General features: G+C 36.4%; 2 protein-coding genes and 1 pseudogene across 3 annotated transcripts; 2 read left to right on the forward strand and 1 right to left on the reverse strand.

The window, feature by feature from the left end:
* Window positions 1-1,523: 1,523 nt before the first annotated feature.
* LOC141648729 (uncharacterized) lies at window positions 1,524-6,391 on the forward strand. Its single transcript, XM_074457449.1, has 6 exons — window positions 1,524-1,883; window positions 2,193-2,542; window positions 2,573-2,964; window positions 3,339-3,991; window positions 4,114-4,587; window positions 5,009-6,391. Exons 1-6 carry the CDS (start codon window positions 1,524-1,526, stop codon window positions 6,389-6,391), a joined length of 3,612 nt encoding a protein of 1,203 aa, XP_074313550.1.
* Window positions 6,392-7,533: 1,142 nt separating this feature from the next.
* On the forward strand, window positions 7,534-9,845 carry LOC141647289 (F-box protein At3g08750-like). Of its 2 annotated transcripts, none has more exons than XM_074455421.1 (3): window positions 7,534-7,639; window positions 7,884-7,956; window positions 8,361-9,845. In XM_074455421.1, exons 2-3 carry the CDS (start codon window positions 7,886-7,888, stop codon window positions 9,532-9,534), a joined length of 1,245 nt encoding a protein of 414 aa, XP_074311522.1. In that variant the 5' UTR covers window positions 7,534-7,639; window positions 7,884-7,885; the 3' UTR covers window positions 9,535-9,845. The 2 variants fall into 2 exon arrangements, with proteins under 2 accessions (XP_074311522.1, XP_074311521.1); XM_074455420.1 differs by having other exon boundaries at window positions 7,550-7,639; window positions 7,881-7,956.
* Window positions 9,846-10,073: 228 nt separating this feature from the next.
* LOC141648730 (ribosome-inactivating protein saporin-4-like) lies at window positions 10,074-10,884 on the reverse strand (annotated as a pseudogene).
* Between the last annotated feature and the right edge of the window lie 7,872 nt (window positions 10,885-18,756).

Genomic DNA, 18,756 nt, shown 5'->3' on the forward strand with positions numbered 1-18,756 from the left:
TCGGAGTGACCCTTTGACTTTAATTTTTACAAAATATTAGTAGACCGAAAATTATAAAACTACATTAAATTCCGTATAAAAAAGAGTTTAATTATGATGTTTTTTTCCTCATATTTTAAGAAATATTTAAGATAAAATTGAGTACCTCGAAAAGTGAGAATGATACGTATTTAAAAATAGAAGGAGTATCAGTTAACGTATTTTTTATATTAGAATTTTAGAAACAACCCGTCCATTTTTTGCACGGGATTAAAACTAGTTTAGATTGTTTCACACTTTCACTTTAGGTGTCCAAGATTTGATCTTATTCCAATTTGAGTACACAAGGTTTGAACTATTTTTAGTTTGGATTCTAAAAGATAATTTTTTAATGACCTGCAATGCATAATATTTGAAACCTGAAAGTGGTAACACCCTTAACTTTGAACAATGGTGAAATCAGTCTCTGTAAGTTTCACTCATACCAATCAAACCCATAATTTTAATTGATAGTAAAATTCAACCCATTGTTAAATTTTTTCAAGAAAATTTCACCAAAAATAATTTTATAATCCAAGTAATCAATCAAATATCAAATATAATTAATATTTCAGGAAAAAAATTAGGGACTTGCTAAATCCCGCACAACAATTTACTCAATCCCGCACATTTTTGCCATTTATTCCAAATTTGCCCCTCTCATTTGTCAACTTACCAAGAGAGAAACAAGAAGGAGAAATAAGAGAATGAAAAAAAAAGCAATAAACGTACCAAACCCCAATCCCCAACCCCTGACAACCTTTCCCCACTATCATCTCAGCGCCGCCGACCACCGCTCCTCACCGCCTAGCGCCGACCAGCCTTTTCTGCTTCTCTCCCTACGCCAACCAGCCATCTCGGCTTCTTTCCCCAGGCCGACGACCCCCTTCCCGCACCTAAAACCTGCAGTAACCGCAGCAACACTACCACTACAACCACCACTCGACGCTCTCCCTCCGACCACCCTAGTCCAGACTGACGACCCCACAACCATCCCTTTAACAACCCAACTCAATCAAAACCCTAATTGTAAAAATCCCCATTTTTAATAAAAAAAAAACATCAACTAAATCGATTAAAAGAAGACGTATAATAAAATTGTTTGTAAAACGTCGAGATTACGTTTTAATAATATGCGAATTACATTTCATGTCGAACGATTAACTGACTAATTAGGTTTGGAGAGAAGGTAGAACAATTTTTTAATTCTTTTTTTTAAGATGAAGGGCAATTATGGAAGATTATGGCAATATGTGCAGGATTGGGTAAAATGATGTGCGGGATTTAGCAATTGCGAAAAATTATTGTTTAAATTAAATATAGCTATATTGAAACTATATCCAAATATTAGGCATCCAAATTGAAATTAGACCAACCTTGAATACTTAAAGTTGAAGTAAATAAACCCTAGGTACCCACATAGAGAGAGAAAGCCATGTTAGAGAGAGAAAACTTTCTCCCTAAGCAACACTAGATCCTTTTCTGATCCGTTTCCGCTTAGATTCATGGTTCGAGCTCATGGTAGACCGCGTGGTAGAGCTGCTCAGGCGACTCGGGGGCCAATTTCTGATCCTATGACGGAGGATGGGGACGATCAAGTAGTGGTACGGACTCCTGTGACTGTCAATAGTTTGATTAATTATGCTCTTCATAATTCTAGGACCATAAATAATTCTCGATCTGTTATAACTCCTATTAACCCTAGATTACCTGTATCTGGGACTTCTTCTAAAAATCCGGTGGTTACTGCCACTACTGCTGCAATCCCAACTCCGGTGTTGGTACTGATGGCTGCTGCTGCTGCTGCTATAGTTGCTGAACCACATGTTGTTAATTCTGATCCTGTTTCTAATTCCAATGTTGTGGTACCTGGGCCTAAACCTTAGAACAAGGTTGTAAAATCGCAAGAGGGTATGAATTTGTTCTATTGTGAGGAATCTGCTAAGGCTGATGTAATCACTATCTTTGATGAGGATGTTGAGGATGAAATTACTTACTGAAAGTATACTCTTGTGGGTACTGTATTAGGAGGCAAGTTACACTTGCAGCAATTAGAGGCTTATGCTAAGAAGTACTGGCTGAATGTTTCTTCCCATGTGATTCAGAGTTATCGCAAGGGGTGGTATAGTTTCAGGTTTAGGAATGAAGATGATTTGAACACTGTGTTGAAATAGGGGCCATGGAACATGGGAGCACATACCTTGATTTTAAAGCAATGGACTCCTACCTTTGATCAGGAGATGGATTCCATAACCATTGTCCCTATCTGGATACTCTTTCCAAATTTGGTTCCCCTTCTTTGGTCCAGTGCTGCTTTAAGTAGGCTTGCCAGTAAGATAGGGAAGCCACTCTTTGCTGACCTTACTACAATCTGTAAAGCAAAGCTCTCCTTTGTCAGAGTCATGGTAGAGGTGAATATTTCTAACCCTTTACCTACTGAAGTTCTATTCACTACACCTTATCATGACATCATCTCTCAAAAAGTTACCTACGAATGGATGCCATACTATTGTGACTGCTGCAGGTAACTAGGACATACTAAGGTTTTTTGCAGGCTTAATAAGAATAACAAAATTAAGGAGAAACAGAAGGGGATCTATATACCTGTTACTAAACCTGTTGTCACCCTTACCCCGGCTGTAGTGGCCTCAGAATGCTCTGAGCTAGGCCCAAATCCCCCTGGAGATGAGGTCCAGAATGAGATTAGTGAACTGTCTAAGAGCTCAGAATGCTTTGAGCTAGGCTCTTCTTCAGTCACTATCTCAGCTCTGCCTCCCTCTAGAAGTGATAAGTGCTCAGGTCACCAGATGCTAGGGCCCAACACACCTGGGAGTAAGGAGGTTGACACTGGGGTGAAGTGCATATTTCAGGCAAAAGGGGATTCCTATTCCAATGGCATTGAAGTGTTACTGGTGGCTGCTGATATGGTGGTTTCTAGTAGGGAGGGTGAGCCCCCTGATAAAAACCCTATATCCACATGAAACTTTCTACCTGGAACATTAGGGAATTTAATGATCCCCTAAAGCACCAAGAAGTGAAGAACTACTTAGTTAGAAATTAGCTTGATATCTTTGGGCTCTTAGAAACTCATGTCAAGGAACATAATGCTAGTACTATATTCAAGAAATTTCCCAATTATAAAATTTCTACCAACTATAAGGATTACCATAATGGCAGGATTTGGGTTTTTTGGAACCCCAAAACTGTTACTATGGTTACTCTCTCCACTCATGCTCAAGTTATTCATTGTGAAATTCTACACCATGCTACAAACTAGCATCTGGATATCTCTATTGTTTATGGTTGCAATACTATTGTAGGTAAGGAACCACTCTGGACTGAGCTTCTTAGGATCTCTACCTTCAGCAGCAGTTGGATACTTTCTGGGGACTTCAACATTGTTAAAAATACTTCTGAAAAAATTGGACCCCACCCACCAAAACTTTCTGAGGTAATGGCTTTCAATACCTGCTTGAGAGACTGCCAGCTAGATGACCTCACGTCTAGTAATTGTGAGTACTCTTGGACTAACAAACATCATGATGGTACTAGGGGCTGGTCCGGATTAGACAGAGCCTTGGTTAATGCTAATTGGATGCAAAATTTCCCTAGTTCTAATGCTGTGGTCATGGTTCATGGGATTTCTGACCATTCTCCAATACTTGTTAATGTTTTTGAGGATAAGAGAGTTAGGAAGCAATTCAGCTTCTTGGACTGTTGGATTACTAATCCCAATTATTCTAATTATGTTAAAATTGGATGGGCTAGTAATTATCGAGGTTCTCTAATCTACCAATTTTTTAGGAAACTGGCTGCTGTGAGGCAGCAGCTCACCTTACTCCATAAAGAGGATTATAGTGGACTTTCCCAAAGGGTTGCCACTGTTGAGCTAAACTTGAAGTCTTGCCAGCAGGCTCTTAGTGTTTCTCTTACTGATACTATACTTCAGAATAATGAGGCTCACCTGATCCAAGTTTATACTTTTTTAAATTGGCTGAGATGGAAATGTTGCGCCAAAGAGCTAAAATTCAAGGGATCAAGTTGAATGACTGCTCATCTAAATATTTCTTTGCAAAAATTGCAAAAAGGAAACAGCAAAGCATTGTGGGTCAGATTAATAATCATCATGGAACCACTGTCCATGGTGTTGATAGGGTGAATTCCGCTTTTGTTGACTACTATCAAGATCTCTTAGGGACACAGCACCACATTCTGGACCTAGACCAAGCTTTTGTTGCTCAAGGGGCTTATCTTTGTCCTGCTGATCAGGCTCCTCTTTGTTCACCAGTAACTGCCATAGAAATTAAGGATGCTCATTTTTTTATTGGGAACTATAAAAGTCATGGGTATGATTGGTTTTCTACTGGGTTTTATAAGTCTGCTTGGCCAGTGGTGGGTGATGATTTTACCAAGGATGTTCAGGCATTCTTTCAAACTGGCAAGTTGGCTAAGCAAGCTAATGTTACTGTTCTTACTCTTATCCCTAAAAAGGATGTTGTTACCTCTGTCAAGGACTTTAGGCCAATTGCTTGTTACACGATCTTATATAAGACTATAAGTAAGATACTGGTAGCTAGGCTCAAGCCCCTATTGCAAAAACTCATTGGACCTGAGCAAGGAGCTTTTGTTGAAGGAAGAAATATATTTGATAATATTATGCTCTCTCAAGCCCTAATTAAAAGTTATAGTCAAAGCAGTTGTTCCCCAAGGAGTCTGATTAAAGTTGAAACCAAAAAAAGCCTTTGACTCTGTTCAATGGCCTTTTGTTGAGAGTATGCTTAGAAGCTTGAACTTCCCAGATCAGTATATTAAATGGATTATGGGTTGTATTAGCAGTACCTGGTTTACCTTGAGGATTAATGGAGGAAACGTTGGTTTCTTTAAGGGAGCTAGGGGATTGAGATAAGGAGACCCCCTCTCCCCTTATCTGTTTATTTTAGGAATGAAGATCCTCTCTAAATATCTAAGACAAATATGCTCACTCCCTCAGGTTACCTATCATCCCAAATGTGCCAAGATAAAACTCAATCATCTTATCTTTGTAGATGATCTCACGATTTTTGTGAGAGGTGATGTCCCTTCTGTCAAAGCAGTGGCCCAAACACTTGATAAGTTTGGGTCTGTCTCTAGGTTATTAGCAAACCCTGATAAAACTGATATTTACTTTGATGGGGTTCACAAAGATGTTAAAGCTATGATCAAGCAGACTACTAGCTACTTTGAAGGATCCTTCCCATTCAGATACCTGGGACTGCCTTTATATGACAGTAAACTTAGTATGCCTATGTACAATGCTCTTCTTTGCAAGGTCCAACAGGCTGTTAACCATTGGACTAATCACTTGCTCTCTTATGCTGGACGATTACAGCTTCTAAACTCCATCTTATTAGGGCTTGAAAATTACTGGTGTAATATTCTGAGCTTTCCTAAAGCACTTATGAAGCTCATTGATAAATTTTGCAGGAATTATCTTTGGCAGTCCAATGTGGACAAACAGAAAATCTGTATGAAGAGTTGGAAAAAGTGTTGTTGCCCTTGGAATGAAGGAGGCTTTAACATAAACGAAGTTTTATCCTGGAATAATGCCAACTTATGCAAGTGGATTTGGAGATTGTTGCATCCATCTGATTCACTGTGGACTCGCTGGAATGATGCTTATACTGTTAAGCAAGGCACAATTTGGAACACTGCTATCAAAGCAACTTACTCTGAAAGCTGGAGGAGCATCCTGCACACAAGGGATTTGTTACTGCAAGTGTTTGGTACTGCTCTGGCTGCTGAGAATGCTTTAAAAGCTTGCGTCTCTGCAAAAGGGCAGTTTATGGTTCACAAAGCTTATGACCTTCTTAGACCTCGGTATCCCAAAATTCGATGGGCTAATGTTGTATGGCATCCTATTGTCCTTCATAAGCATAGTTTTATCGCCACTCTAGCTGGCCAAAAGAAGCTCCCTACTGTAGATAACTTATGCAGAAGGGGACTCTATTTGACTAACTGGTGTGTATTGTGCAAGCAAGCCATGGAAACCCACTCCCATTTGTTTTTTGAATGTGTTTTTGCTGGTGATTTATGGAGAAAGGTCCTGGATTGGATGCGTGTTAGAGGTAGGACTTCTAACCTGAGGAAGGAGCTGTACTGGTGTAGTAATAGACGGCATAGGAAACACTGGCAAGCAGGATGGTACTATTGTTGTCTCAGTGCTTGCATCTACACTGTCTGGCAAGAACGGAACACTCGAATTTTTTCTGGCAAAGAGACTGATATTCCTACCTTACTTAAACAGTTGCAGTTTAGTGTAAGGATTAGGATTCTAAATAGGACTACTAAGGATAGTAAGAGGGTTATTGCTCATTTAAATTCTATTTATGCTTAGTTGGCTACTCTTTTGTAAGAAATACCATTTCTATTTTCTTCTCTTTATGGATGAATAAGAATAGGATGTACCCTTTCTAGCAAAAAAAAAAAAAAAAAACCTAGGCACCCAAAAAGAAATTATAATCAAACACCAAGATTGAAATTAGAGAAACCTCGAGTACCTTTATTTAAAATTTCCTAAAAAATATTTGAAAACTTAATAGGTGTGTCCTAAAAGCACATGTTAAAAATCCAATTTTAAAATAAAACGAGCTACATAGGATCAGATCAATTTTAACCGGTGTAGTGATACAACAATATACTCTATAATAGTTACTCCCTCCATCTCGGTCAATTGTTGTCATTTGGTTTTGGCACGATGACCAAGGAAACAAGAGAAGGTCAATTAAAAAAGGGCTATTTCATTACAATAATCCATCCTATTGGTGGTCTGCAATAATCACTTCATCCTATCAATAATCCCAATTAAATCCAACATAAGCACCATACTTTCTAATAACGAACCAACCGATATTTTTTAAAGTTTATATTGCAATATTTGATAGTTTTTGGACAACCTAACTGGTATATGTGATATTTATGTGTAAAATTTTCAAGTGATGAAGCAAGTACCTGGTTTATTTGATACACATAAACATAAAAAAATATAAGCTGGTTCGTTATTAGAAGGTATGGTGCTTATGTTGGATTTAATTGAAATTATTGATAGGATGGAGTGATTATTGCATACCACTAATATGATGGATTATTGTTATGAAATAATCCATTAAAAATGACAAGTGGACCAAATAGAGTATGAAAGATCTAATTGTCCATCAAATACATTCTTAAAATAAAAAAGACAACAATTGACTGAGACGCCTAAAATTAAAATAGGACAACAAATGACCGGACGGAGGGAATACTGAATAAACCTCCTATTCCCGATAACTGTCTCATTGTCCAGTTCCGTTTATTCACATAAATGTCGCATTGTCCCTTTTTTGTAATGTTTTTTCTTACCTAATGACTATACTAATCTTGTTACTTTTCATTATTTACAACTTAACCAACCCTTAACCCATCATATTAGTACTTTTCATTGTCTATTTCCTTCTATTCACCCACTTTCTTAATTCTTGTGTCATTTCAACAATGGAACGGTTATCCGACGGAGTATTATACTCCATAAGTACATCTCACACTCTCACTTGATAGTTCCTACTTGTTGCTCTTACATTTCTCATCTTCACATTCCTGAAACAAGGTACTCACTCCTTCCTATTCATCTTCTTAATTCTCTAATGTCTCGCTTACTTTTTTTTTTTGATGAATTTCCCCAATATTTACTAATTCTTCACCAAATTTCTAATCATATAATTATGCACCAACTAAATTAATTACAAATTTGCATTCATTGATCATTCATAAAAGTTGACCTCTCTTATTTCTAATCAATTGCTAATTTCTTCTGCTTTTTTTTGGGTTTTTTTAACAATCATTTGCAGCAGCAATGGCTCTTTCACTTCAACGTTATACTTGGTCAGATTTCAGCAGTGGATTGCATCCTTTACTCAAAGAAAGGTCAATTCTTTAAATAGTTTACTGATTATTTTTGTCATTAAATTCTCTTGCTACAATATTTTGTGTGTTTAGAGATGTATTTATTTAATGGGTTTTCTCGGTATGAAGTAAGATTATGATATACTATTGTAATTCCTGTGTATCCTGATCATTTGTTTATTCTTTGTGACGAGTATTTTAATCGAAGTAAACAAATGATTGAGATGGAGGGTGTAAATTAATAGATTCTACTAAACTCACTATGCTGATGAGTGACATGAGTCTTTTAGGCTGGTAGTAGATTACTCCGTCCATCGCAATCATCTGTTTGATGGGTTTTTTTGGGGATGAGGTATTTAATGTCTGATGTAAGAATCAATCACTTATTTGGCATTTTTTCGAATTATGGTGTTGTGATTCTGCAGAATAAAAAAAGGGTTAGAAAGATCAAAGTTTGTTTCTATTGCAATCAAGAACGGAGATCGTTTGCCTGAAAATCTGTTAATTGAGATCTTGTCATGGATGCCTGTTAAAGATGTGTTACAGTATAAAAGTGTTTGCAAATCATGGTATGCTATTATTTCAAGCCCTCAATTTATTTCCAAACATCTGAAAAACAATCGAGGTTATGATGAGAACTGCCTCCTTGCTCAATACTATGTGAGTCATGCTGAGCTTCAGTTGTTCGAGTTGCTGGTGGATGAAGGTCTTCGAGTTTTAGGTCACGAGGTGCTTTATGGCATGCCCATGTATGGATCTTATGTATGTGGTCCTTGTGATGGATTGTATTATCTATATGAGTATGACTTTAGTGGCCGTGCTTTGTGGAATCCGGCTGTCAATGAACTTAAGACTTTACCCCCAATAATTGAAAAGCCCGACCCTCCCGCTAACACTACCTATGCTAAGAATGAGGTTTATGGGTTTGGGGTTGATCCAAAAACCGGAGATTACAAGGTGGTTGTTATTAAGGGTTATTGGAGTACTAATGATGAAGGTGTCAGCTACCCTTTGTCCGTCCTTGTTTACTCCTTAAGGACCAATTCTTGGAAATATTGTGGTGATTTGGCTCGGGAATACAACTTGGAGAACAATAAGTGTTATGTTTATGTCAAGGGATGTTGTTTTTGGATGGAATCATATTCCCAAGACGATGAAAATAGTGAGGCGATAATTTCTTTTGACATGGCCACTGAATCATTTCAAGAGATACATGTTCCCGACTATCAGCAACCGGCTTCTAAGTGTCTTGGAATGTTTGATGACTCTCTTGCTTTCTTTAGTGTCCATGACGATGAGAAGAATTTGGATATCTGGACCTTGAATCAGGGTATATGGACCAAGAAATTCAGCATCGGACCTTTTCCAGAAGTTCAGAACCCTGTTGGTCACTGGAACGGCAATAAGGTTTTGTTAGAGTGTGAAGGCCGTAAACTGGCCCTATGTGATCCAAATACACAGGAAATAAAGGATCTTGGATTTGAGAGAGATTTGTCTTGTCAAGGAATATTTGCTTACATGGAAAGTCTTGTTTCGATCAAGGATAAGACCGTGACCAATGAAGCTGAGGAAGTTGAAGCAAATATCGCCCAAGCTTAGCCATTCTTCATTCTCCAACTCTTTCTAGCTCAATGGGGTTGCTTCAGGTACAACTCAAGGTACAACTCAAAAGTCAGATCCGAGAAGCCAGGTGTTGGATGCTAAGTGCTGATATAAAATAATGTGTTTGTTTTCCATTCGCTGTAATTCGGATAATTCAGTTTTAATTTCATGAACCATTTATTTGTATAGGAGGATCATTTTGTTGACCCTGTACTGATATAAATGGTCTGTATTTTCTCATTTTGTGGATCGTTCCTTTGTCAGCACAGTTTTAATTCATATGAATAATATTCTCTCTCTGTTTGCAATTTGCTGGAGTACTTATCTTCTGTAGTTTAAGCATGTTTTCTGAATTTGTGAATCGAAGTCACATTATTCTTTGATTCTAGATTATGACGGAATAAAGCAAAATGACTCGCTAAACTGCTTGCCACCATTTTTGATATCATATCAGATGAAAGTTTTTAATTGACACAAAATGACAGTTTCAGAAAACAAAACTGCCATGATCAACACAGTTAGCCTCAAAAGAGAAATTAACCCAAATACTCAAGGAGTCCCATATTCAGCTCTGTCGCGTTCTTCACAACCCAAGTGGTCGGAAGTTTTGTCGATTTCAAAACAAGTGGCGGTGTAAATACTCCATTCTCAGAACCTTTAATTGCTTTCGAAATCTTATGCCAGTTCCTCTCTATTAGAAGCACCTTGTCATCAGGAATAAACCCTTTGGGAAAATTCTCAAGTACTAGATTCTGTATGTACCCAAATTGCGCCCCTTCAGCTACTATCTGAATAACAGCCAGCATAAACTTAGCTTCATCTTCAACCTTACGCGGTTTCCCATTCACGCCTTCTGTGTACTTAACAAGATTGTCGATCCCCCTAACTTGGTTTCTAGCTCCATTAGCTGCAGCTTCTATTGACCCGTAATTTTCATTGTACTCTGTTATCTTTTGCTGATTTGAGACACCCTTTGCCTCAGGGAAAAGACTGTCTAATTGATCGGAAGTAATTTGATCGTTAAAGTAATAAGTCCGATATACATTTTTATCGTTCTTAGCAAGATATGCGACCACGTATAAGTCATTACGTTTCAGGCCAAGTGAGACAGTTCCCGTAGAAACTGTGAGATCGATCCTAAGATACGTGTTTGTAGGTGCACCTATCACGGGTATATTGGTGCCACCGTATATCAATTTTGGATCCGTCACGTTTGTTCGGATATTGTTGAGAAAAGTTGAGTATTCAACCATGGTGGGACTTGAGAGATCCAATGTGATTGCATCCTCTGCCCCAAGCTGATGACTGAAGGATGACCAATGTTGTGAGGAGTAGACAGAACTTCATTTTTGGTTCACCTGTTGAAAAACTAGTTTAGTTAGAATATGTTTGAGTGGGACCGAAATCATAGAATAGCTTTAGGCCCGGTTTGATAAATGGCAGATTGAAGTTTTTTGGCATATTCAAGGGCTGGAAACGAGTCGATCTGAGCTCGAGCTCGGACGGGTTCAGGTTCGGCACGGGATTTTGAGCATAAGCTCGTCGAGCCTAAAAAGTTGAAGCTCGAGCTCGGCTCGGAAAAAGCTCGAGCTTGTTTTGTTGTTATATTATTTTCCCTTTCTCACTTTTTGAATTTAACTAAATATAACTATTTTTAAAAACAAATAAGATTATAAAATACTAAAAAAAATTATTTTATAATAATGTATTTATAAAGCCTAAGTAACATATAATTTGAAATAAAATTAATATTATAGTATAAAAATTGTAAAAAAAAAAACTATAAACGAGCCCAAACAAGCTTTCGAGCCGAGCCTTTCTGAGCTCGGGCTCAGCTCGGATTAGACAAGTTCGCCTCGAGCTTGGTTTGACCGAGCACGAGCCAAGCCGATTCCGAGCAATCTCGCCCTAAGCTAATCTATTAATCCGAGCCTTTGGTAAATGGGTAGATTGGGGTCAATCTACTATTTTACAATATGCTCCTCCCCAAAACATATTTTACTTGGAGATGGAATAATCAACTATTTTATAAATAACATACATCAATCTATTAATTAAAAACCGCTGATTACTAAACACTTTTAATAAATATGCTGCTTGAAATATGCTAGTCCAAACCGGTCACTTATAATCTACTTACACAATTCGCTTCAACTAATTAAAATTGAACTGCTAATTACCAAATATGCTCTTAGACAATGCGTGCATTGAAAACGTAGCTGAAAATCGCCCTTGTTACAATCTTTCACAAATAATTTCAAGTTATAAATGTTATTTCGGACTTTCAATTTTACACCTATTTTAACACCTTTAGGGTGTGTTTGGATTGCAGGATTTTGAGGGAAAAGAAAGGGAGGGAGAGTAGGAAATTTTAAATTCCTTGTTTTGATAGAAAATGAGGGTGGATGCCAGGGAAATGGAGGGGGGAGATTTGAAGGGATCTAATTTCCCTCCTCCAAGCCTAATTAAAATATATCCACAATAGGCAAAATTTGGAGGGAAATTGTATTCAAACAACCACACTCCATTCCCCCTCCCCTTCTCTTCTCTCCCCTTCCCTTCCCTCCTTCTCCCTTTCCCTTCACTTTTGCTATCCAAACACACCCTTAATTTAGATTGAAGGGATAAAAAATGGAAGAAAACTTATTTCAGATACCTGAAATCTCAAATGATACACTGCGTAGCATTTCATTTTAGGTAGCTTATTCTTATTTGGACAAATAAGCTACTTACCAAACACTTGCAAAAAAATCACGTGGTTGAAATTTTAGTCAAATAAGTTATTTTGGTCAAATAAGCTACCTAAAGTGTCATGCTTAAGCTCTGTTTGGTAAAACTAACTGAAAAGGTAGCTGAAACCTAAAAAGGTAGCTGAAAAGTGAAAAGCTAACTGAAACCTGAAAAGGTAACTGATAAGGTACCTGAAAACTAGGAACTGATAAGGTAGCTGATTATATAAAAAAGTGTTTGACAAACTAACTGAAAAGGTAACCGATTTTGATGAAATGACGTAAAAGGATATGATAATTATTTAATAGTATGAATTTAAAGGGTACAAACGGAAAAACAAATCAAATTAGGTACCTAAAATCTCAAATGCTACTCTAGGTAACATTTCATTTCAGGTAGCTTATTTGGTTAAATAAGCTACATGTCAAACCCTTACAAAAAAATAAGGTACCTGAAATTTTGGTCAAATAAGCTACTTTGACCAAATCAGGTATCTAAAATGTCTTGCCAAACAGAGCCTTAGCTTATATCCATTTGCTTACTTATATAAGTTATATAGATAGTTAGATACCGATTTTATATACGTACTCGAGTCAATTTGTACGTACATTTACCTAAGATTTGATAAAATCAACTATTGTGATAACTATAACTTAACATACGCATTGGATGATGTTAAGGGCTTTAAGGCTAGTTAATTAGACGAACTAAAAAGAGTAAGAAATAACATGCATAAAGCAATAAATTAAATTAAATAAAAGTAGTTAAAAAAATACCGAGCAGGCGAGCAGCAAGATACTAAGGCTATAGACCGTAGTTATACAAATTTTTGTTTACACTCGTTATAATTGTAAATAAGAATAATTATAAATGAAAATAATTTACAAGCATGCGAAATCAAAATTACTAAAGATCGCCCCTATATTACTCATCTCGCCCCTAATATTCATTTCACTTTCCAATTTTGCCCTTTACTCTAAAACATTCTCCAAACTATTTTTTATCGGTAATTTAACATATGAATGACGGTGACCCATTTTACGATAATTAATAATCAAGCACGATTAAATTCGAATCAAAATTGACGATTAGAAACGTAAAAACTTCAAACGATCATAACTTTGTGCTCGGGTGTCCGCTTTTGACGATTTTTTTTTTTAAAATCACTTAACTCGACGAGTCGAACGCAATGGTTAAAAAAAAAAAAAAATTAGAAATCGGGCCCATTCGTGTGAAAAACACGAACCGGCCCAGGCCGGTTCATGTGGTTTACATGAACCAGCCCTGGCCAGTTCATGTAAATCACACGAATGGGCCTAGGCCAGTTCATGTGGATTACACGAATTGGCCCAGGCTGGTTCGTGTAAACCACATGAATCGGCCTAGGTCAATTCGTGTTTTTTACACGAATGGACCATTTTACAATTTTTTTTTTTGCACTGCGTTCGTCTCGTCGAGTTAAGTGATTTGAAAAAAAAATTCATCACAATCGGACATCTGAGCACAAAGTTATGATCGTTTGAAGTTTTTTGGCTTTATTCGTCAAATTTTGTCCAATTTAAATCCCTATTTCGTATTATTTTGAGACGGTTTTGTTTTTGTTAATTTATGAAGCGTTTTTTTTGAAATTTTAAATTTAAAATCGAAAATGAGTAAAAAGGAAGGTAAATGGGGTTTTAATTACACAAGGGCAAAAAGGTAATATTTAGGGGCGAGATGAGTAAAACTAGGGGCGATCTTTAGCAAATCCGTTTGAAATTGCTAGCAGAGCAGATGGAAGAAAAAGACGATGTTTGTGGAAGGAACCTTGCAATGCTGAGACATTTATAGCACCAAGTATACATACACCTAACATGCACGTCGCCGTCGGCCCGTCCCTCGTGTATAACGCTCGTTCAATAAACAATATTATTCTTATTAACATAAATAATTTAGTGCATTATTGTAAATTTGTACTACTCTCACGTTCGTTGATCTTGCATAATTGTAAATACTCTTTTACTTCGTCTGCCCACGTTATTCATGTTACTTTGTTTATCACAAAGTTTAAAAACAATAATTCCATAATTGAAGTTTGTTCACCAATATGACCAATTACTTTTGTAACGGAGTATCATATTATTGTGACCTCAATTAATGTTATACGACACTCATGCTCTTGTTCAACTTAGCCCGATTAATGTTTACCCTTTATTAGATTAATAAGTACGGAGCAAGGGGACGTTTGGTTGGGGTGTTAGAGGTAATTAGATTCCTTTGTTATTGTTTGGTTAAGCAAATTAATGATACCCTTTACCCATCTATCCTATTAACAAACCTCCAAATAAATCTAAACTGATACCACTACCCCCAAGGTTTAGATTTTCATTCTCTTCCTTACCCATCTTTTTTTCTCCCTTCACTAATAAAAAAAAAATTGTGTAACCTTTCAAAAAAACAACGTAGCCTTTCAAAAAAAAAAAAAAAAACTGCTGCTGCTCAACGCCGCCTGCTGTCGCCCTCACCGCCGTTTGCCTTCACCCTCACCGCTGGTCGCCGCCCTCACCGCCAGCTCTTCTCCCTTCTCTCTTCAATGTTTGTCCTCTTTTTTCTCTACAAAATTCATCCTTTTATATTTAGTTTTTTTTTTTTTAATCCTTGCTTTTGTAAAGTATAGATTATTCATGTTTAATTTAGGATTTTTAATGTTCAATTATTCTTATTTAGGGTTCTTATTGTTCAATTTTTTTGATATAGGGTTTTTATTGTTCTTCAACATGAATTAAATAGTGCTTTACATTATTGTTCTTCCATTTTTTTCTATTTCATGTTAGCTACAATGAGTTTTTTTAAATATAGTTGTGGGTATGTGTTAGACAAATGATCATAGGGTATTGTTCATGTTTTTTTGTTTACAGAAATGGCTCGTAGTGATCTTTCTTTGAGAAGGAGGAGAAATTTGGACTTTATACGATATGTTATTATCATAATAAAGTGTGTTGTATTGCTACATTTGATGTGGTATACCATTAGGAAGAGCATTCATGACTCTCAATATTTAACATTAGATAAACGAACTAGAAGAAAACGAAGAATGTATAACTTGAATAGAATGATTAGGGAAAGTGACACTATGTGTAGAAACTTTCTTCGTATTGATCGTGGAACATTTGGTGTACTTTTAGAAATGATTAGAGATGGGGGGAGGGGGGGTGTCTATGTGGAACAGAAAATATGAGGTTGGAAGAAATTGTTGCAGGTTTCTTATACACAGTGGCACACAATAATAAAAATAGAATGATAGGTGCACATTTCTACAGAAGTGGTGAAAGTGTTACTAGACAATTTCATGCTTGTTTAATGACAATATTGAAGTTACATGTTGTGTTGCTTAAAAAACCTACACCAATACCAGAAGATTGCGAGGATGATAGATGGAAATATTTCAAGGTACCATAAATATTTCTTGTGTTTAACCATAGTAGACATATAACTTCATTTTAAATATATTTTTTTTTCATGTAGAATTGTTTAGGTGCACTTGATAGTACAATGATTTATGTAAATGTACCTACCGCGGATCAATCTAAATATCGGACAAGAAAAGGTAACCTTACAACGAATGTAATAGGAGTATGTTCTCCTGAAATGGAATTTATATATGTCTTACCTGGTTGGGAGGGATCGACACATGATGGTCGTATTCTTCGAGATGCTATTTCTAGGCCCAACGGTTTAAAAGTGCCAAAAGGTAATTCAATTAACAAAATATATTTAATTAAAATTCGACTTACATTAATAATTACATAAAGCATTTTTTTAATGTCTTAAGGTTGTTATTACTTATGTGATGGTGGCTACACTAATGGAGATGGGTTTCTAGCACCATTTAGAGGTTATCTTTACCATCTTAAAGAGTGGAATAGTGGTCTTCATTGACCTCAGACCGCCGAGGCATATTTCAACTTAAGGCATGCACAAGCTAGAAACGTGATTGAACGATGCTTCGGGTTACTTAAGGGAAGATGGGGAATACTTAGAAGTCCTTCTTGGTTTAGTTTAGAAACACATGGCCGTATTGTACTTGCATGCACTTTATTACATAATTTGGTGAAGAGATATATGTCTCCTGAATCATTTGATGACGATGAGTTATATGAAGAAATTGAGAGTGATGGTGATGAAATTGATGATGATGAGGTGGTGGAGTACATAACCTTCATTAATGTAACCGACTCATGGACAGATAAGAGAAATTCATTAGCTCAAAGCATGTTCAACAATTGGAGAGCTAGAAATCGGATGGACTAGTTTATATTTTCATTCTATTTGGAATATTTGGTGTTAAGTTGCTTTACTTTGTATCATTTGGATGGTATGTTATGTTTGAACTTCAAGTTAAACTTGGTTTAGTTTTTATCATTTATGTATCATTTGGATTGTATGTTATGTTTGAACTTCAAGTTAAACTTTGTATCATTTGAATTGTATGTTATGTTTGAACTTCAAATTAAACTTGATAATGTTTGTATTATTTAATACAATGTTGTGATTTTTTTTAGTTAAATTAGTTTGGTATTGCCTACTGTCTCTTATAATGTTTTAGTAGGATGGATGAAAGTACTGCTAGTGGAGGTACTATTGGAGGTGCTAGTGGAGGTGGAAGAGGCAAGAACAAACGTTTTTGGAACAAAGAAGAAGATAATGTTTTGGTAGCAGTTTTGTCTGACTTGAATGCCGATCCACACTGGAAATGTGAAAATGGATTTAGAAATGGTTACATGGTGCGGTTAGAGAAATTATTAGCAAAGCTATTCCTGGTTGTGGTCTGAAAGCTTTGCCACACATTGATTCTAGACTCAAGACACTTGTAACCAAATTTAGAGGAATTGTTCAAATGTTAGGTACAAGTGGCTTCAAGTGGGATGATGAGAGACAAATGATTTCGGTGGAGAGATCGGTGTATGATGAGTATTGTAAGGTAATATATGTTCACAAAATCTCATTTGTGACGGCACGTATCCGTCACTTTGGAGTGACGGATACCATTTTCTCTCACAAATGACCCAAATAGAGGAGAGAGGGAAGCACATGGAGGTGCCCCTACCTTGTCCCCCCTATTCGTTTTGTGAGTGACATTACCCGTCACTTGCTCCGACCCGTCTTCAATAAGACTAATTGATCTAAGTTTACAGCTCTTTTTTTATATATTGTTTTTTTTAGTTCAAGAGCAATTAATTTGGCAATTAAATCAAATGTATAAAATTGTTAGGTACATCCAAACTGCAAAAACTTGTATGGACATGCTTTTCCTCACTTGAATGCGTTGTTGGAAGTTTATGGCAAAGACTATGCAACTGAAAAACCGGCTGAGGGTTTTATTGAAGCTATTGATAATATGGAGAAATTTGCTACCGTGCAAGTTATGCTTGATTCAAGTGATGATGAGGATGTTATTGTTAGTGATACTGCAGAGTCTGCCCCTCCATTAAAAAAAGTGAAGCGAGAACACATTTTTAAGCGCAAGGGAGGTAAGAAAGAATCTGGAAGTTCTAGCAATTCTGAGTTAGCTTCTTTACAAGGTTTTATGAAAGACATGAATGTTCATATTTCTACCATGGCTAATGTGATGTCCCGAGCTGATGAACGTGAGCAACGTGCTGACGAACGTGAGCAAGAAATAAGCGAGAAGGGTGAAAAAGTGCTAGATGTACTACTTGCTTTGGAAGGTATTACTCCGCAAGAAGCTTTGAAAGTAGCTCTGATCTTGACGGCCCAACCAAATAAGCTCATGATTTTCTTCAAGTGTCCTGATGAATTGAAATGCGTATATGTCAAAAGTCTTTTGGCTTAAAATGATGTCGATGTTGGAGTTTATGAAAAACTAATAGGTTGAACTTGTAATCTTTTTTTTTTTTTGCTTTCTAACTTTTTTATGGTTGTCATGTGGAACAATGTTTCGTGTTCTGGACAAGAAGTAATATTTTGCATTGATGAATAAAGTTATCTCGAAAAAAAGTTGTATTTAAAAAAAAATATGTTTACATGAAAAAGGTTGCATAACAAAAAAATATTGAATAAGATAAAAGAAAAAAAAGTTGTTGAAAAAAAAGTAACAAAAAAAATCACAAAAAAAGGGTAGAAAAAAAATGGACAGGAAAAAATAATTGGGAAGTCGTAAAAAAAAACGTATGAAAAAAACGGTTTAGAAGAAAAAATCGTAATATTAGATTGATTCCTTTCTTTAACAACTACAAAGGGAATAAGGGGATAAACCATTCCCTTACAGGATCATAACCAAACAACAAGTTTATTAATTCAATGTAATTCTATACCTTACCCCCTTATTTCCCTTTATTGATCTCATTCTAAACGCCCCCTAATGGTTTTATCTCTAAAATGGATGCAAATATTATCATATGGTGCTAATAGATTAAGCTGACAAGCCCGACCTAACAGAATCTGAGAATGTTGCAAACCGAATCCGATCCGTAACCCGACACGACTAGA

This window comes from Silene latifolia, chromosome 3 (assembly GCF_048544455.1).
Source record: "Silene latifolia isolate original U9 population chromosome 3, ASM4854445v1, whole genome shotgun sequence".
NCBI lineage: Eukaryota > Viridiplantae > Streptophyta > Magnoliopsida > Caryophyllales > Caryophyllaceae > Silene > Silene latifolia.

What these genes read in the sequence shown, in the direction of transcription:
- LOC141647289 (XM_074455421.1), top strand. Translation starts at nt 7,886, where the DNA reads ATGGCTCTTTCACTTCAACGTTATACTTGGTCAGATTTCAGCAGTGGA. An exon ending in CATCCTTTACTCAAAGAAAG is followed by an intron (nt 7,957 to 8,360) that starts GTCAATTCTTTA and finishes GTGATTCTGCAG; the next exon opens with AATAAAAAAAGGGTTAGAAA.
- LOC141648729 (XM_074457449.1), top strand. Translation starts at nt 1,524, where the DNA reads ATGGTTCGAGCTCATGGTAGACCGCGTGGTAGAGCTGCTCAGGCGACT. An exon ending in GGTGGTTTCTAGTAGGGAGG is followed by an intron (nt 2,965 to 3,338) that starts GTGAGCCCCCTG and finishes ATACTATTGTAG; the next exon opens with GTAAGGAACCACTCTGGACT. An exon ending in ATGAGGCTCACCTGATCCAA is followed by an intron (nt 3,992 to 4,113) that starts GTTTATACTTTT and finishes AAAAGGAAACAG; the next exon opens with CAAAGCATTGTGGGTCAGAT.